Consider the following 21,302-nt stretch of genomic DNA (forward strand, 5'->3'; position numbering starts at 1 on the left):
GACTTGTCCGACCTGCCCAGCTCCTTTTCCACCTATCCACTCCACCCTCTCCTCCCTGACCTATCACCTTCATCTCCTCCCCCACTGACCTATTGTACTCTATGCTACTCTATCCCCACCCCCACCCTCCTCTCGCTTATCTCTCCACGCTTCAGGCTCACTGCCTTTATTCCTGATGAAGGGCTTTTGCCTGAAACGTCGATTTTGCCTGTCCTCGGATGCTGCCTGAATTGCTGTGCTCTTCCAGCACCACTGATCCAGAATAGAGGTGCTGAATGGCCTACTCCTGCAACTTGATCATTTGTTTATCTACTATTATTACTGACAGTAATTTTAATCTCTAGGTTAAAGTGTGGGCTGTTCGTTCAGTTATCAATATTGTGACAAAAAAAAATCTGTGTTTTGAATGTTGCTTTATTTCTCCTTTTTGTTTTGTGATTTTTTTTTTGGTCTGCTTGTATGGAAAATGTTGCTGCAGGTAAATGCATAAAACTAGACATGGAGCTAGATGTGAAACATCTGATCAAACAGTTATTGATCTTAACGATGTGATTACTTTAAATACATTTAAACACATACATCATAAAGGCCATGTTGTAAGAGGTTACATTGAGCAAAACAGATGACAATAATTTATCTTGTATCTCTATAATATCCAGATGTAGGACAAACCTCCAAGATCTGTTTATTCCTCTAATTCTGGTTTTCTATGAAATTGATGAATTTATCCAACACTATTGATGCCACTCCTTTAGTTGTCTGCTGTTAAGCACAGAAATCCACTTCCCTAACACTCTCTACAATTCTTTCCTCCTTAAAAACTGTTTGGTCAAGCTTTTTTGTCACCTGCCTATTATCTTATTGTATGGCTCAGTGTCAAGTTATCTATAGTGCTCCTGTGAAGGAACCTTGAAGGTGAAGCCTGTTATTGTTTAATAGCTCTTGTTCATTGTTATCTTCTCCCATCTTCTCATTATTTAATCAATTAAATTTCAATTGAACAAAGTATACTTCAGTAATTGTGTGTCCCACCTTTGAGATTACAGGATGGCGTAGGAAATATTGGGAAGTTGTGGTTCAACTGGATGCATCATACCTTGGTAAAGCACACAGGAACAGGATGAGTCCATTCAGCCCTTCGAGCCTGTTCTGCCATTTAATGCAACCATGGCTGAATTGTTGCCTAGCTCCATATCCTGCCTTTGGCCCATATCTCTTCATAACTTTGCTTCACAAAAAATGTATCCATCTCAGATTTAAAATTTACAACTGATTTAGCATCAATCGTTATTTGTGGGAAAGAGTTCCAAACCTCTACCACCTTTTGTGATCTGGGCAGTCATGGAAAGTCTGAAATGAGGCAAAAATGACCTGACTTTCTCATATTCTAACTTCCATCGGCTTAAGGTTATCCAAAACTCTACTGCCCATGTGTTACACACAACCCAGCATCCTTCTGCTCGGTCAAAAACACTGGTTCTGGTTAAAAATACCTCAATTTTAAAATTTTCATGATCTAATCATCACATCCTTCCACATCATGTCCCTCCCTATTTCAGCAAATGTTAAGGGCCCATATCCCTTAAAGATATGTGCATACATCTAATTTTGCCCTTTTTAGTATTCCCAATTTCTCTTCAGCATCCCCTGAATAAACGCATGCACTGAATCCACGGGTTCAGAGGAAGTGGTGACGTATTGTTAAAGGCACTAGTCAAGTAATTCAGGGACATGGGTTTGGATCTCACCATGCAGATGCTAAAATTTGAATTCAATAATGTTCTAGAATAAAATAATTAACTGACAGCAATGATGTAACCACTGTTGCTTGTCTTAAACACTTGTCTAATATACTAATGTTCTTTAGGGAAGGAAATCTGCAGTCTTTACCTATCTGTTTCCCATGTGACTCCAAACTTGCAACAATGTGGTCAATCCTTAACTAATCTGTGGGGAGTTACAGATGGACAATAAATGCTGGCCTCGCCAGTGAGGCCCACACCATATGAATTAATACAGGGAACTGCCTGGCAACGATAAAGTTGCCTGGACAATTTCCCAACTCCAGGATCCTGCACAAAAATCTCCAACTCTGAGTCAGAGCCAGAGAATAGTGCGATGTCTAACTTACTTACCTGAATGGTTAAGCAAGAAATATTAGACAGTTTAAAATCATGACTCATGTATCAAATCTCTCCTCAGTAACCTACCCCCCTGACCTAAACCAGCCATCCTACCCCCACCCCGTGCCCTTCTCCACTATAACCCTATACGACAGATTCCATAGCCATTAGCATCATATTAGCCTACCCACCCTCTGACCTACCTACCTTGCCAAACTACCCTATTACTCTGCAGGCACCCCACCCTTGCCACCAATCTGCCACCCTAACCAATTACTAGAAAGCTGCTTCAATCTGCCAAAGCTTTTCAGCTTGTTAGTGAATTAAGACTTAGCTGGAATATTGCAGCAGTGGAATCAAGCATGGACACGACGGATCCTCCCTGCTGCTCACTTCCAGGATTTCCAAAGGGAAAAACCAGTTAAAGTTTTAAAAATAGGGTTATTTGAAAATGAACAAACTGGTAGTACCAGACCTTCACCTGAAGTGTACAAGTCAAGATCAGCATGTAGCGTTTGCACATGTCACTGTTTTTTCCTTCTGGATTCCTACCTGAATTTAGAAGGGTGCCATATTGAAAGATCAGGCAGAAAATGACAAATGATAGTAATTAGCTAATTCTTATTTTATCAAAGAAAGTGGCTCCAATGCTGACAGGAATGCTTGAGCCAATCGTTCCTCACCTGTCTCAATGTTAACATTTTCTTTTATAATACTCCTGTGAAATACCTTACGATGCTTTATTTCTTAAAAAGGCTATAAAAATCCAAGTTGTTGTTGTTGTTGCCTGATGAGCGAAAACACAAGAGAGACCAGAGGGTGGTGTATGTATGAAATGGTGGTGGTCGAGGCGGGTACAATTGCAGCGTTCGATGGCTGCAAGAACAGGAAGAGTTTAGAAGGATATGGGCAAAATGCAGCAAATGGGACGAGATCAGTTTAGGATAATTGGTCAGCAGGGATGATTTGGACTGAAGGGTTTGTTACCAAGCTGTGGAACTCTATAACTATGACCAGGAACTTGACAAACAATATAGACTGAAATGGTTCTCTATCCTACCATTCTCACAGTAACATTATATAAAAGTATCAAATACATGCAGTTGTCGAGCTGACACTTTTATTCCACAGTGTAAACTGATTGAACAATATCATTGTTTGCAGATTTATTTTTTCCACAGTTTACAAGAAGGGAGGATAAAGCATACAAGAGTTACAGGATAACAGTCCAAAAAGGAATATAGGTTAACACCATTTTCTTCAAAGGTAGATGAAAGTCTATGATGGAGAAAGGTGCTGAAGCTATATTGGTCCCAGTGTTAACACTGAGCACATCATCACCAACATACGGTCAGCTATCCCAACTATTCCTTGTATTTGTTTGAAAAAAACACAAGCTAATCAGCATCGAATATCATACTGCACCCCAGAAAAGATTATTTGTAACTGTCACTGTCTTCCACAAGGTTAGCATTGTCAGTGAAGGAGACAAAAAGCCTCAGCTTGAATCATTGCAGGGACCTCCTTTATGGAAGAGCTTGATACACTTACAATATCTTAAAATAGTCCACGGAGGCCAATTAAAAGGGATACTTGCCGTGTTTTAAGTTTTTTAAAAAAAATTAATTATTGGTAATATGAATTTTAACACCATTTAATTAGTCAAATCCAGCTCTGAGCTGCAGTTGGTCTCCCTTACCTTCCTTACTAATGCTTCACAATAAAGTTCAAGCTGTGTGTTATACAACAGGGGAGGAATTTACTGGGTCTGGGTAAATTTAGAGACAATTTGGAATAGACAGAAAGAGGGGGACAGAAGGAGAGTCAACGCTGTGTGGTCGGTTTGGAATTGTTCATAAACCAGTGAGGCAATACACATGTGCAATACTCAGTTTAAAACAAATTCGAATTTCGCTGTACTCAGTGCTAGTCACATGAAAATGAAAACAAAACCAGGACCCTTGAATAGTGTAAATATTCTTTAAAAGAAAGAATAAATATTTAATTAGGTGTTGAATAAAACAAAAAAATAATGGTTTTGGCCTCTTTCAGCATAAAATACCTTTGAAAGATTAATTAATACATGCACATTATGCAAATTAGACACATGCAAATATTTTATGAAGACAATTAAGGGAGGCATTAATTACTGCTTTTTGCTTCAATGAGATTTGTTCTTTTCTCCCCTCTGCAGTTTAACCCTTTAAGTGATGAGCCTTTTGATTTAGGTGCATGACCAACGCTAGCAGAGAATTCTCTACACAAATGTGAAAAAAATTAAACAATTGTCTCCATTAAAATAATATTAATATATGTACATTCATATAATATATCTCTATTCCAGGTGCTGTGAGGAAGATCAACAGAATTTTCTGACACAATGTACTGCCAGTAATTAAGAGCCTGGGAGTGAATTTGCACTCATTCTTGGAAATGATTCAACTTCTGCAAAAGCAATTAATTTGCTTTGCCTGTGCTAATATAGTGAAATTATAAAGCATGACACAAGACAAATAGAAATAATTAGTTCCCCAAAATGATGTTCTCATTAATGCAGTTTTAACAGTGCAAAAACATTATTGCACTGGGTGTACGTTCTCTCCCCTGTCACAGTGACCGTGATGAAGTAGTACACGTCTAAATTAAGAGTTCTTATTGGCAGTGTCATTTTTTTTAATACATTTCTAAAGGTTCTAGGTCATGGCTGCATAGAGTTTATAAAACTGCATGCCTGCAGCCTATGCCTCTTAGAATGGGACAATGCTCGGCAATTAATGTGCAAGGCACCGATGTAAATCCTTATCTAACAGCAACCTTTAAACTATTGAATATTGCTTTTTTTATCCTTTCTGCTAATGCCCGCAATAAATTGTACCTTTTGTTTTCATTTGTAAAAACTTGCTGTCAATCGATTCATGGTTTGTCGAACTGTCAAATACCAAAATGGCAGTGCCAAAATAAAGGAGACAAGGCAATGAGTGTATGATGTTTGGTTCCTGTGTAATCAGTAAAGTGGGCTTTGAACATTTTATGTAAAGAAAACAATGGGTAGTTTATTGGTCTCAGTTTCAATTCAGACACAATTTTACACAGCATATTTTCTGCAGGAAGGCTTTTGGAGACCTACGCATAAGGAACCATGGGCTTGGAAACCTTAGGCTACATATTAACAGTGTACAGTGTAGCTTTAATGAAGTTCAATAAGAAAAAAAATTGCCGAATAAGACAAAATCTATGTTACTACTGTCAAGAAAAACAGAAGAGAAGAATAAAAACCATAACAGGAGTTACTATTTGTCCTGTCAGCTCCCTTAAGAGGAACCTGTGTATTACATTTTATTACAAAGGACTCATTTTCTCTGGGAAAAAAAAAATTACATTTTAACTGGGATGCAAAAAGATCCCAACCTTGTTTATTTTTTAAAAATGTGTTGTCACTTGCTTCAAACATCCTATTAAAGCTAAAACTATAAATTTGTGTTTACTTTCAATTTACACTTGGATCTCAAACAAAGTCTCATGTCGAACTGGGTGAGATTATTTGCTTCGAATCCCCAGTACTGAGTGAAATCTGTCAGCATACAGCCTGAACCTGTTCAGTGTTTCTAATCTAAAGACTTGCAAGAAACTAGTGAGAATTTGTTTTTTTAAAGAATAAATTTGCATTTATGCAGCAGCTTTTACAAACTCAGGAGGTCTCAAAGTATATTACAAACAGTGTATTTAGTCTTTGAAGTTGGAAATGCAGCAGCCAATTTGTACACAGCAAACTTCTATTAGTGGCAATTGATAATAAATTAAGAGATAGACTTGATGTAATCTGAATTCTGGTTAAAAGCATAACCAAAACTGTCCTGGGCTAGGAATAAGCAACACAGAAGATTTGGTCTTTGAAAAAAAATCTAATGTAGAGCTGATTGTCTGCAGACAAGACATCTTCAAATTAACAAGTACTAATGTCTCAGGCTATGGGAATGACATTTTTGTTTATGCATTCTGGAAACCAGTTTTTTAGATTAGATTAATTACTTAAAGTAACCTAATATAATTACTTACAGTGTGGAAACAGGCGCTTCTGCCCAACAAGTCCACACCGACCTGCCAAAGCGCAATCCACCCAGACCCATTCCCCTACAGCTAAAACTATGGGCAATTTAACATGGCCAATTCACCTAACCTGCACATTTTTGGATTGTGGGAGGAAACTGGAGCACCCGGAGGAAACCGACGCAGACACGGGGCGATTGTGCAAACTCCACACAAACAGTCGTCTGAGGCAGGAATTGAACCCGGGTCTCTGGCGCTGTGAGACAGCATTACTAATGACTGTGCCACTGTGCCGCCCATTTCTTAGTCACAGAGAAGCTGAGTTAACTGGAGTACCCTACTATATTCCTCACCCTCTACTTCCTTTTAAAATGCAGGGTAGGGGATGTGGTGACAGAATGGAGTAGGCCTGTTTAGGGGAAAAGTGGCTGTCCTGACTCTTGATCAAGAAGTTCCACTTATGAAAGCTGTCAGCCAATCAGATTCTCACACCTTTAAAGTGTCAACTGCACCACAGGGAGCTGTGGCCACTATTGTTACTGCATTTGTATAATGAGGGATGGATATTGTAGTGCCTGTCGGACTGAGTGGATACCAAACTGGCAGACTCACCGAGGTTGGGCAGTCTTGGTGTTTGAGAGGAGGGCAACATGACTGAAACATGTGACGGGCGGTGGCTCTCCAATGGACTCCGGCAGCAACATTACCCCAAACCCCCAACCCATCATCAGCTTGTACATGCTGGGCTAGCTGTTTGGCATGGGCATGGCTTGGCATATGCAGCTGACAGCTAAATCTCGGTGACAGACAGATGTGGCTTTATTTTGGCATTAATTGCCTACTTAAGAGATATCAATTGGTCCACTGGCACAGATGTGCCACTCAATGCCACCCTCACTGCTGGTAAAACTGCATGTTCAGCAGCTGGTCGGAAGTGGGTAACACACCCTGTTAAATTTTGTCTGCTTGTACCCTTCCAAAGGAGGAATGCTACAACAGGAGGCTTGAAGGACAGACAGATAGACAGACCAACAGACAGACAGATAAATAGATAGATGGATAGATTAGTAGATAGACAGACAGAAAGATAGATAGATAGTCAGATAGATAGTCAGATAGTCAGATAGTCAGACAGATAGATAGATAGATAGATAGATAGATAGATAGACAGACAGACAGACAGACAGACAGACAGACAGACAGATAGATAGATAGATAGATAGATAATGGAAAACTAAACGGAAATGCCTGAGGGCAATAGGCAGGGGGGAGAGGGAGTTTGGGGGTCAAGTTGAAAGCTTACCCCTTCAACACAATTTAAAATGAATGCACCTTCATTTGATTGTGCCTGACTGAGCTGAGTTAAATGGTGTAAATCGAATTGCACTAGCTCTTCAAACATTTCAGCTAATTGAAAGTAAAAGAAGAAACTCACCCAACTGCTGGCTGCCTCAAACTCAGTCATTGTGGATACAATGGTAATAAAAAGTGACATCATTGTCAGGCTGCAACAAAGCGTTTCCACCTCAGCTTTGATTTATAGATACCCCGGGGGCGGTATATAAAACACTTTGCACCTGCACTTTCCTTTCTTGCCTCTTGGCATCAGTTACAGCTCATTACCATACTGATCTCACCTTCCCTTGAAAGGTGACATTATAATGCGAAGAGTCTTTCCCCCATGAAAATGAATGATGGGCAACAAATAGATCAAAGGTGTCAGAATAAGTGGAGCTGAGATGACATTAAAGGAATACATTTGTGATAATGTTATCCTGGGAATGAAATAAAGTGAAGACGGTCAAGAGGGGAGGGGGCTGAAGAAAGCAGAGAAAGCATCAGGCGGTGATTTTTCTTCAAATTAAAGTGGTTAAAATGTAGAATGCTGACAATTAAATAAATGCATTTGAAATGCAAAGCTGGGGCAGGGCTTTGCAAAAGCAGCTTTCATAGGTCAATGCAACTTCTAAGGGAAATGTTATGTAAGTACTGGCCACTCTGTTCAGCTTTACTGAAACACTTATCATGAATCTGCCTCTTAAACAAATGCTACCAGCCCTACATTTTTCACTCATTCCTGATGAAAGGCTTTTGTTCGAAATGTCGATTTTCCTGCTCCTCGGATGCTGCCTGACCTGCTGTGCTTTCCCAGCACCATACTCTTGACTCTAATCTTCAGCATATGCAGTCCTCACTTTTGCCTAAATTTTTCACTGTCTAATCTAGTGATGACTTCATGAACACACCCACCAGAACCTGCAATGTCCAGGTGTAAGGTGGGGAAAAGATGTGTGAGTGCACTTCCGTGTGCACTTAGACAGCTTGGACTATAGAAGCAGGAGTATAGATTAGATTAGATTACTTACATTGTGGAAACAGGCCCTTCGGCCCAACAAGTCCACACCGACCCTCTGAAGAGCAACTACCCAGACCCATTCCCCTACGTTTATCCCTTCACCTAACACTATGGGCAATTTAGCATGGCCAATTCATCTAACCTGCACATTTTTGGACTGTGGGAGGAAACCCACGCAGACACGGCGAGAGTGTGCAAACTCCACACAGACAGTTGTTTGAGATGGGAATTGAACCCGGGTCTCTGGTCCTGTGGGGCAGCAGTGCTAACCACCGTGCCACCCCATGTGCTACCATACCGTCCCGTAGTTCATTCAGACCCACTTGCCCTCAAAGTAGCTGCAGGGGATTTGAGACAGTCACACATCTCCATCTGGAATGTGCCTTTGTGGAGAAAGATGCATTGGTTTTTGACGAGATTCGTCCTGAGCAGCTCTGTAATGCAGGGTTCTGTGCTCCATGGTCTGTTTGCTAGTAAGCACATCAAGACAAACAGTGAAAGACACTGTTTGGTTTGACCAAAACGTGTTGGTCTTCCAGAGCAAAAGTGTTGACCTCGACCGAGTGTTACAGACTGGCACAATCCAAGATCCAGGACTACGTGCTGAGGGTTATACCAAAGCTTGGGGCAGCTGTCACTAAGGCACCATGGGGAAAGACCACTGTCTGAGGTCTTCCTGGTGAAGTTAAGTGGGTGTTTGTTTAATTATTGGACTTTCCTTGTGCCTCAAGTGCATGTAAATATACTCTTGTATGTGGAAGAGATGCCTTTGGTTTGTTGGATAGAGTCACATTCCCATGTTTGTTTCCTTGACATGCTACTGTACAGAACCAAACTACATTTGTGTCTATGTAGATATGCAAAGTTTTTTTAATGAATAAAGTATATTTTTCAAATAAAACAAAATTAGCCCCACTAGTCTGTTTCCATCAATCAGTTTGTGGCTGTTTAGTACCTTAACGCCATTTACCTGGCCTAGAAAATCATGTCTCAGCCGGTAACACTCATAACTCCAAGTTACAATGTTCTGTTGTATGTCCAGCTAAACCGAGTATGTGCCTTCCTATATGATAGGCTTGCTGACACCATTCTCTTTAAGTGTAGGGTCTTCCGGGGCTGCTTGGACAATTGTGGGAGAAGAAAATCACTTACTAGTCTAACTAGAAGAAGTTATTGTATTCAAAACCAAGTACTTTATTTAATGTTAACAGCTGGTTACAAGTGAAATTGCTACAAGAGAGACTGTGAGGAGTACCAGCTGTTTGGTCCATCAAGATCCTATTCTGGTATCATCACAAATCCAAATTACATCATCATAGTGTTTATGGCACTATTTAATATTGACCCGTACAGACCCATGCAAATAGACTCCAGGTTCAAGTTCCATTTAAAGACTTGAGCACAACACCTAGGTGGATACTTCAGTACTGCACTGTGTCAATTTTGATCAGATACAAAAGCAAGGCCCCATTTGGTCTCTCAGGTGGCTGCAGAGGCAATATTTCAAAGAATAGGGGGGAGTTTTATTTCCCCAGTGTCCCTCAGTCAACATCATAAAAACAGAAGTTGTGGTCACTATCATATTGCTGTTTGTGGGAGCTTGCTGTGCCACTCCCTACATTATTATAGTGGATATCCTGTGGGAAATGCCCCATTATAGGGATAGGGTATGGGTCTGGGTCTGGGAGGGATGCCCTTCCAAGGGTTTGTATGGACTTGATGGGCCAAGTGGCCTGCTTACACATACTGTAAAGATTGTATGAACTCATACATTGTCACAGTGATGATGTTTTGCATGTCAAGCAATAACAAGCACATTGTATTTACCTCACACTTTCAATATAGTAAAACGTCTTAATCCACTTCACAAGTGGTTTATCAAACAAAACTTGACACTGAATCTTTTGTGGGGATATTTTAAGACAGGTAATCAAAAGCTTGGCCAACATCATGGATTTTATGGAGCAATGGGAGGAAGAGAAAGGAGAGGTAGAGTGGTGGAATTCCAGAATTCAGGGTGGAGGTCGCTGAATGCATGGCCATCAATAGTGAAGTGATTAAAAGTAGGAATGCTAAAGAGGACACAATTCAGGGGAAACAGAAATCTGACAGCTGTAAAACTAAAAAGGAAATAACAGCAATTTTGGAAATGATGTTTGTTATTATGATAGCATTTGAATGCAGTTTACATATTGCTGTCAAATTTTGACAGGAGCTTTTGGCTACTGATCATTAAGTGCGCGAATATGGTATCACCGTCCCATCATATATTCCTCTTTCAGTTCAAAATGGGCAATAAATATTAGAGAACTGAATCTTTATTTTCCCCACAAAGACAATGAAGCAGATTTTAGTCTTTGTCTGCTAAAACTGGTGGGTGAATTAGTTGAATGAAGGTCAGATGACATCTGCAGAGATTGCATAACCTACCTGGTCAGATTATTGTGCAGGAGATGTAGATAGAAATTCATGCTAATCTGTTCAGACAGGTAAGTCATCAGTTTTGAAATTGGGACAGGTAGTGGCTGGGCAGCTGAAACTACACTGGAGATGTAACATGCTCTTCCAAGGATGTTTACCTTCACCTAATGGCAATTATTGTGAGTTATAGTGAGGATGATAGTGATGGTAGTGTGGATTAGCAAACTGTGCACTGTATAACTCACCTATCCTTTTTCAGCAAGCTGCTCTCATACTTTTAAACAACACCAAGGTTGATTTGTAAATTTTGAGGAGAGCGACAAGCATCAAACTAAGAGAATGATAAAAGGTGTGGCCAAGGGAAAATAAACTTTGTGAGGTCACCTAATCATTAAATTACAATCATATACCTTAACGTGGTACCTTACTGAGTATGGTTTATTCCACAGGTTACAGGATTGATTTTAATAAACTGGTTAAGCTTTATGTGGAATATGGCTGATATAAAAAAAACAAAAGAATTAAGTGACTTTTAAAGGAAAGTTTTTTTTTGATTTGGATCAATGCACAGACTGTGAGTAAACATTCAGACTAAGATCGACCTTGCCAAAGCTCGTTTTAATGTGGCCCAGCTGGAAACCTGCATGCTTGAATAACAAGCTGAAGCAAAATGTATAGCGCATGAGCCAGATTTATAACCATTGCTGTCAAGTACCTTGTATTGTCCTTTCAGCATCTGTTCGTCCAGTGCTGCGGTCAGCTTCCATCTCTTGGGTCACCGAATCTAACAATGGGAAAGATCAGAATACTGAGTTCACTTCTTAAATTGGGTACTTGGACAATATATGTTCTCATAATTTATTTCACGTTGACACATGGAGCCAAGCAATTATTGTCATTATTTTATTTCTTGAAATCTCAGTGAATTATACTGCTTTGTTTCTCCTGCGATCGACCTTTTAATCAGCCTGTTCTGCAATCAGAATACAGAGTGACTCGAGCTTCTGTCAAAGTTTATTGTGCATTGATAAGTGACAAGAGCCCACGTCGTTTCATGAGATTCAATCACAGGTCATTTACATGCTCATACCGTTCAGGACCCGAAGATTGTCTGCAGAGGCAGCTTGTTTTAATGCCTGTTCTGCTTGTTCTCTTCGCTTGGTTTCGAATTCAAGCGCTTCCTGCAATTTCCTCTTTGCCTTCTTTTCTTTCTTTAGCCGTTTCTGAATTATTGCTAGAAGAGAGGCACAGTAATACACTGGTTTCAAATTTTTAATAAGAATACCACGTTGTTTACACCTCACATTGCTACTTCTACCTTTCTCTCTCTCTCTCTCTCTCTGTCTCAGTCAGGAGCAAAAAACAAATATTTTTGCCTTCTTCTCACTTACCTCTGTTTTTCTGCTCCACTGCTAACTGCTTCTCCAAGCTTTCCCTCATCTCCCGCTCCCTGAACAGCTCCATCTTCAACTCTGTCTTTTCATGTTGCACCTGCTTCTCCTGGGCCCTGGCATTATCTATGGCAACCTTCAGTAGTCCCTGTACACACCAAACAAATCACAGAACAACAAACACCATTAGCAAAGTATTCAAAATGTCCGTGTCTAGGTTTAAAAATCTTAAATAGAAGGACTCAAAGAACGTCTTTCTGCATTTGCAGCTTTTCCAAACAAGACAAATTGTTCCAGCAATGTTACTCATTTCTGATGGGCTGTTGGAAAATTGAATAGCTGATGGGGAAATTGAATTGAATTCAGCATTAACTTTTAAATTGACTTTCAAAAACTGCAAATTATTTTGTAAAACTAACACATTTTTTAATCATAAAGTTTTGTTTGATTTTGAAATATTAGACAACCTAACCTAAAGTGAACTTTAGGAAGCTGTTTTATCTGTGATGTAATTCATGTCTGGTAGCATGTGCACAGTAGCCCATTAGCCACTATTACAACCAATTCTAATTGGCATCAAAAGTATCCAGCTTGTTATATATGAAATAAATTATCCCCATTTTCCTCCCCTTGTCTCCTCTCTATCTCTCTTGAAAATAGTAAATGATGAATGGTGCTGCTCCATGCCTTCCAGTATCTCACTTATTAACATGTCTTTTTTTCTGGAAGGCAAAATAAGGAGTATCATTGAGTTAAATGACAAACTTCACTGACATCATGGCTGACCTCAGTTCTTCTCTCCTAATATCCAAAAAACATGTCTTAGCTTCGCAGATACTGATCAATGATAGTGGCTGAATTTCGCCATTTCTTTATTCAGAAGACATTGAAGCTATTGTGTTTCCTCCCAAATCCACCCCCAAAAAGGAGCAAAATAAATTTATATGATGTGACTCGGTGCTGTATTGTCTATGGCAACCTTCAGTTGTCCCTTTGCACAAAAAAGAACAAATCACATAACAACAAAACACCATTAGCAAAATAACTAAAATGTCCCTGCGTAGGCTTGAGATCATTAAATGGGTTCTTTTTTATCTTTGTCTCGTGGTATATCACGCATCAACAAAAAGTTATGCACTATGTTATAAGCTATCCTGATTTGAACACATATACATCAGCTGCCACAATGTCCTCAGCTGAATAGCTTGATAGCCAATCAACTGGGGGAGACGTCACAGGGTAGCAGTGGTTCAAAGAGAGCTACTTGGGACATCCAATTAATGATGGCCTTGACATCACCCCTACAACGGAGCTCAATTATGCTGCATTTGATTGAGTTTGTTTTATAACAATGTTCATTGTGTTTGATTGGTTAAACTTGATTGTGAACTGAGAGTGAATAAACAATTAAGATCTGGAATCTAAAGGTGCAACATGGAGTAGACATTTTAAAGCACGTTCATAAAACAGTTACAACATTCATTGAGATATAAGTATAAAACATTGACGTTTTTCAAATTTTGAAACACTCAACTTATGGGGAGATGCTCACAAAGTTGTGTCATGAGTGATATTTGTGATTTAAAGCCTGGGAACATTACATACACATTGTCTCCAATACACATTTGTACTCAACTTGGTGTAAGGTGACAATAGCAAAGTACCAAACATACATATCAAAAACATTAGTGCAATAATATACAGAGTGCTACTTTTCGTCAATACTTTGAAGATTTATTTTAAAGTATCATATTTCAGGTTAATTATAACACCTTTTAAATATATTGTGTCAATAGGTGTCACTCATCATTTCCAGCAGGTGGCACTTGTATCCCAGCAAATTAATCTTGCATAAGACAAATAATAATACCTTTTCTCATGTGTAAGGCAACTGTGAAAATATTTTACACAAACACTGACTAGCTTAAGTGATGGCAAGGTTAAAAATTGCTGGTTTCAGCAGTCATCCGATTGAAGAAATAAAATTAAATTCAAGTGAACAAAGTTTGCAATACAGGTGTTGTAAATATCAAAGTAATAATGGAGTGCAAAGAAGGTTAATAGGAGATTTAATAGAGGTATTAAAAACCTTGACAGATGTTGATAGAGTAGATAAAGGGAAACTATTCCCACCGGTTAGAGGGTTAGTGACCAAAGGACACAGATTTACAATAGCTGACAAAGAACAAACAGAGGAGATACGGGGGGGGTGGGGGAACCATATTTTAAGATGGTGAGTTCTTATCAATTGGAATGCAGTGCTTGAAAGGGTAGTTGAATCAGATTCAGCAGAAACTTTCAATGGGAAATAGCTGTATCCTTGGAAAGGGAAATAGAAAAAAGTAGCATGTGGTCTGCCCTTTTGGCAACACCAAAGTCAGCTCAGGGTTGTGCCAGGAATCATTGGCAGCAAAATAGACCCCCAAAGCAGGAGACAACATTTCTCTACTAGCGACCCTTTCTCAGCCTGACTACCCTCCCTTTCGAATTACCCCATATTGACTAAGGACCCTGAGGATGAACTGATAGTCTGCTTGAACACTGTGGGTAAGGAAATCTCCTTTATGATTGATACCAGGGCCACAGCTTCAACACTTGAAACCTCCTGTGTGCGCTGGCACGGGTTTAGGCTCTCATGAACCTCCAGCGATCTAACCGGGCAGGAGAGACCATATCCCTGACGGAACACTAACTGTTCAATTTGGCCCCCAGACTCGTACTGTCCAATTTCCTCAAACCAGTGAATTAGAGATCAATCTGGAAGGAGGCCTTGACGAGGACACCACCACTGGGGCAGCACGGTGGCTCAGTGGTTAGCACTGCTGCCTCACAGAACCAGGGACCCGGGTTCAATTCCAACCTTGCGTGACTGTCTGTGTGGAGTTTGCACATTCTCCCAGTGTCTGCGTGGGTTTCCTCTGGGTGCTCTGGTTTCCTCCCACAATCCAAAGATGTGTAGGTCAGATGGATTGGCCATGCTATATTGTCCATAGTGCATTAGTCAGAGGGAGTTGGGCCTGGGTGGGTTACTCTTCGGAGGGTTGGTGTGGACTTGTTGGGCCGAAGGGTCTGTTTCCACACTGTAGGAATCTAATCTAATCTAATCAAATATGACAAACAGGAAAGTTCCAAGATCCAACATGGTGCAATGGGTCAAATGACATTCTACTAAAATATTCTTCTAAATGGATATAAAAAATATCAATATATCATGGATGAGCTGATAATCAATTGCAGATAAACAGCTCAGCAATTGGCCTTATTTTGAAAATAATTGCATTACTCTTCTCTCGCTGCTGTTTTCATTTTGTGAAGAGGCCCATTTTGCATTCCAATTGACTGTGTGCCTATCATATTGATTGCTGACATCAGGTCTGTGAAAGAACCTGGATGATTACTGCACTTACCTGGATGTTCGTCAGAAGAGTTTCTATGGAGGAAAGTCCATCAGGAAAGAGGAGAGGAGTTGGAAAACCTGGAGGTAGGTGCTGGCCAGCCAGGGAAAGCTTCTCAAAACACTCCCTTGTGGTTGGAGTAGAAATCAGGACTTCATCTGTGCACAACAGAAATAGTAAACATTTGTCTGCTTTATAAACTTGCAACCATTTCCAAAGCAATCATGCTGTTTAGTTTTGACAGATTTGTTTTGTTTTGTTGATCATTGTGTGGAAGGTATTGACACTTTGTTTAGCTTCATGCCACTGAATGGGATTGGAGTAAATTGAAATCCTGCTTTAATTCTGAGTATGCAATGAAATTAAGTTGATGTCTTTCGCATGTGGGTTGCTGTGGAGTGAAAAAATAAAAAATTCTATATATTCAGTCTCATTTACCTGCCACTCAAGTTCTGTTGACTAGTTATTTTTGATAAAAATCAGAGAAAAGCACATACTGTCTTCATATTACATATGCTGTAATAAACTTAAATGACAATATTGTACAATTAAGCCCATTTAAACTTTTGGGCCAATTCCACAGTTCAACCTCCAGTTCAAGAATTAAAATACACATGCACAAACCTTATTTGCAAGAAAGTGGATTCCCAAGCCTGGAATTATTATTGTTAACGCTACTGTATGAAACTTAGCAATATCGCTTCAAGTAATTTTCAGCTTTGAAAGGGGTATCTATTGCCCCAGAATCCAGTAGTCACTAATTAAACACAACAAAAGCAGTAGAAACTATATAGCTAAATGGCACCTCTCTGAGAATAAAGAATTTTACATCAATCAATATGAAAGCAATATAAGACAACTGATATTGGACTGCCAATACTAGGATGCAAGAATCAAATCAAATGACTTTTACTTAAAGAAAAATTCCAAAACCTTTTAGTTAAAGGAGACTCTTAAGAGGTAGGTGGAGAGATTGTTTGATAGCTCAAGTGATAAATGTATGTGCAAGATCAAGATCAATTAGTTAGCGTCAATCAAGCTGTCATTAAAGCATCATTGGATTTGTATTACTTGTTTTTGGCTGAAGCTTCAGATCCAATGTTACAACCAGAACACCATATTTAATTTGATGGTAAAACTAATAAAATCCTGTCCTAATTGTAAAACCATACTTCTCTGCACATTAAAATTGTGACATGCATTAACGCAACATTTCAAGAAAAATTGGTGACTATTAACTGCCTTCTGAAATGGTGAAGCAACCATTCAGTTGAACCAAACCTATACAGGAAACAAAACATTGTGTGTGTACCTACACCATGTGGACTGCAATAGTTCAAGAAGATAGTTTATCAACATCTTCTCAAGGGTTGGTCAGGATGGACAATAAATGCTGGTCTTGCCAGCAATGCTCACATCTGAAGAAAGGACCAGCAAAGTGCAAATGATCAGAAGGAACATAAAAAGCAGGTGGTCTGGACTCAGCAAATGTAACTTTTGCTCTGGATTTCTACATTTTATAAACGTATCCTGTGTTTGGCCTAAAGTTCGGACTGAGACCATTGCAATTCTTCCAAAGAACATTTTATTTTCAATACTGATGATTTCTATGAAGAATATATGAAAAAAAAGGAGCACCTGAGTTACAAAACAAATTGCACTCACTTCAGAAAGGATTATGTTATTCTGCCTCCCAGCTTCTGAAGAGGTGTACCCCAAAATGTCCATGGGCTAGTGAATTCAAAGCTAAAGTCAGGACCACACACACCAGGAACAATCCCTGCTAGCCACTGCAATGTTACTGTGGGGAGTTCAAGGTTCTAGCCATGGCCCTGTCACCCACAACCTTTATGACTCAGTGATGGCTTTACACTGACTGGATTAGTCCAATATGTTTTATGTAAGGTTAAGAACTGATGTACATGTGGCCTGGTTCTGATTTTAACCACACTCCTCCTAGTGTGTGTATGACCCCTATCATTGTTACTATTCCAAACAAAGCTGCATCAGAACAAAAGCAGACTAATCAGAGTCATGTGTCCTTTTAAAATCTTTTCTTCACTTTGTAAATAGCTATGGAATTCAGCAAACTGCAGTCATTATTATGGAAACATCTTATCAACTTCAATGTAAGCATAATTTATGGCATTTTTGTTGGATCTTATTGCTGATTTCTCATGTCTTAAATACTTTAAGTTTTTATTGTAAAAGTTATAATTTGTTTCAGTTTAAAATTGAAAGGCAAACCATGTGAACTTTTCATGTCTTTCCCTTCAAAAGAGATGGAAATTAACTGAGCGCACAGATGGAGGAATAAGTGCTGTATTCATCTATAATGAATGGCATAAATAAGGTACATACCAGCTCAAAGCAAAATTATACTTAGGTACAAAATTGACAATATATTATTAATAATTCTTATGTAAAATAATTAATGAAACAAGTTCTTTTGTCCATCTTTCACGCACTATTGTAAAGTGTTCTTGTATACCATATGTTAAATGCAATGCAAAAATGTCAGTACTATAAATGATTGATGTTACCCTTTAACAGACTTCAGCTCACTTTGATTATTCATCTTTTATGTGGGCGTTGCACTTTTGGAAAAGAGCGATGAAAAGCAGAGCTCACCTACTTTAATCTGAACCATCAGGCTATATTTTCTTTATTAATTTTTACTGTTTCTATTATTTATACATTTTCTGCGGATTCTGTTCAAGACGCATCAGTGTGCAGATGTGTTTGCTGCTTCCAGCTCAAAGGCTACTCCACCTAGCCCATATGGTGAGCTCAGCTTGGTCCAAGATATGCCCCACTCTCTTCCACCCACTCCATATGGTAAACTGAGACTGGCCAGGGTCCTGCTTCCACTACCAGGGCCATATGGCACAGCCAGCTCAGCAAGCACTCATTTACCTTGTATTAATATTTTATCCTCTCCACTCAGTATCCCACAAGCTCTGGCACTGGAGTCCAAGTCTAAAACAGTAAGGATTTATTCTCAACTCCCAGATGAATTAGACAAAATGTGATGCTCTTTCTGTCTGCTCAAGGTCATCTCATTATATTCTTTTGTACACTATTGCCTTTTATTTCTCATTTTATTATAAGATCTTACAGAGTTTGAAAATGACAACACCTTTTGCAATGATTTGTTCTTTCTGCAACTGCAATTATTAAACTAAGTACAGGACTAATAGAAACAGCTTGATTTCTGATATTCTACATTGGAACAGTATATGTGTTGGTTCCTGTCAAGAACTGCTCAATATTGTGAGGGGAAACTAGCATTCTAAATCAATTTAGTTTTCTAGGAAAGATATTCTAATTAATACATGCATGATGTTTACATTTCTTCAGTGCTGTCTCAGGTTAGGAGATATGCCTAACTTCATACAAATAATTTGCTTTTAGGTTACAGTAATTTAACCTCAACACAATGGTTTGAATTACCCTTGAATTAGAACAAGCAAAACACACACAATAAATGCTGAATGGTCAGATAAAGAATCTCTGTTAATTTCCTTTATAAGCAACACGTTAAAATAAAATTTCCACTGCACAGAGGTTAAGCTGTGACATAAAAGGATACAAGCAACACATTTTAAATCATGAACGTGTCAAAGGAGTTCAGAATTAAAAATTAAGATTAGGACAGGCCAAAACTCAGAGGTTAAATACCCCCCAAAAAATCTATTCCTTTGGTAACACTAAGTAATGACATCATATCCCATCTATCAATTTTCACAGTTGTACATCTGCCATCTGTTCCATCTGCAATAAAACTGCTTATACACACATATACAACTGTCCACAAGGTAACAGTCTACACAAAGCCAACAGATTCTTAAGTTACATTCAAAAGCCTGCAACATTAGGATCCCACTTGCACTGCAACTAAATTACATAGAAGAAAATGCTGCAGCTCTCGATTTGCAGATGCCTGCCAAACAGTGGCAACAGCTGGTGCCATGTTAATTAGTTTATACTATTTATTCCATGTATTTCTACAGCAGATTGAGTGAAAACATTGGAGATAATCCCAGCATCTGCACATAGACTGCAGCATTTAGTTACCAGTCCCGGAATTAACTAATATAAGATTTTAAAGGTGGCTGTGCATCCTTTTAAGAGCCGGAAGTAAGAATGTGCCATTGAAGAAATGAAAACACTGTCAGGACTCCCTTATTGATTTATATACCCATGTATTTTTTTTAAAAAAGAGCCACCATTATTTGTAATTTGCAAAATAATTAACTTGATTTTTTTCACATCTTTTTGATAATTCAATCATATTGAACAATCGCAGCCTGTCGCTATGAAGTTTGGTTAGCATTGATAACTGAGGCTCTGCCTCGAGCTTACTGATGCTGCATTTCACGTTGGTACTTTTTGTGGAAATTCACTTCCTCACTTGCATTAGAGTTTCAGGACAGCAGTCTCGAGATGCTTGCACAGTACCACTATATTGTAGGTCATGCAAGTGGCATCACATCACTGTGAAATTACTGATTAGCCTGTCAGTCTTGGGCATGTAGATAGGTACTCTATTTACCTGACAATTGTTTTAAAAAAAACAGATTCACTTGTTGTACATCCATTTGTGCAGAATAATGAGGGCTTTGATTGTAATTATTTTTCCATTCTCATTCATCTTACCACCATAGACAGTGCTGAATACTAAACAGGACTCATTTATGTGGTGAGACTTTGTGTGTTTTTGTATGCGTGTGCGCGTGGTGTGTACAGCTTTCATAGTTAGTGGAGAAGGAATGTTAGCTTGTTTAAAGATTCAGTATGGAAGTTCTTCAATAGAAATCAATAAAGTGGAACATTTTCACTGCCAAAATGCATGTGAATAATGATATGTGCTCGAAGCAGTCAACTCCTTTCCACCTCTCGATCTTTGCACACTCTCTACCAAGGCTGAGTTATTTAATAAGTGGACAGTTTAAAACAGACAAGCAATGGTTTACTATTTAAAACCTTGGTTAAAATGAAACTGAGCTCTCTTGAATTGACAGTTATTCCATTGTTTGCCAGTGCCAACTTCTCTCTTACAATTTGAAGTTAGCGATTAATTATACAAACAGTTCAATCTTCTGGGAAAGTTAATTATTAAAGTCAAGCAGCTGCCATCAAAATAAAAGTTGTCCTTCTGTTCCAGCTGAAGTGAGCATATTTGTTCCCCTCATTGCATTTGTTCCCCTCATTGTTTTAAGAACAGAAGATTCTATGCTGGCAATTCAGAGAGTTATATGCATGTTTATTTGACCATCAGTTTGCAATCATTGAACGGCACTTAATTATAGCAACAGATGCTTGAGTATAGGAACCAGAAAAATCAAACGCCTCATTTCCAGGTTATTTTTTTTTCCATCACTTCTGCCAACAACAGATGTGACAACCCTCCGGGTACTCTGCAGTAAATACTTATCAAATCCTAACAGGTCACCTGTGTCACAAACAACATCACAGTCACAACTCTTTCACCTGATAATAGGCAGCAAAAAAAAAACCATGGAGATCTGTAAATAAAATGCACTCAGAATGAAATAGCATAATGTGA

General features: G+C 38.9%; 1 protein-coding gene across 6 annotated transcripts in view; it reads right to left on the reverse strand.

The window, feature by feature from the left end:
* Nucleotides 1–21,302, reverse strand: part of dachd (dachshund d) — a 593,865-nt gene that overhangs the window by 22,973 nt on the left and 549,590 nt on the right. For all 6 annotated transcript variants that reach the window (XM_043691360.1, XM_043691362.1, XM_043691358.1 and 3 more), the window contains 4 exons: nucleotides 15,746–15,891; nucleotides 12,339–12,486; nucleotides 12,038–12,181; nucleotides 11,663–11,731 (listed from right to left, as the gene is read on the reverse strand). In XM_043691360.1, the coding sequence (XP_043547295.1) occupies nucleotides 11,663–11,731; nucleotides 12,038–12,181; nucleotides 12,339–12,486; nucleotides 15,746–15,891 (507 nt within the window). The remainder of the gene's footprint in view (nucleotides 1–11,662; nucleotides 11,732–12,037; nucleotides 12,182–12,338; nucleotides 12,487–15,745; nucleotides 15,892–21,302) is intronic.

The sequence above is a fragment of the Chiloscyllium plagiosum genome, chromosome 6, assembly GCF_004010195.1.
Source record: "Chiloscyllium plagiosum isolate BGI_BamShark_2017 chromosome 6, ASM401019v2, whole genome shotgun sequence".
In the NCBI taxonomy this organism is placed as follows: Eukaryota; Metazoa; Chordata; class Chondrichthyes; order Orectolobiformes; family Hemiscylliidae; genus Chiloscyllium; species Chiloscyllium plagiosum.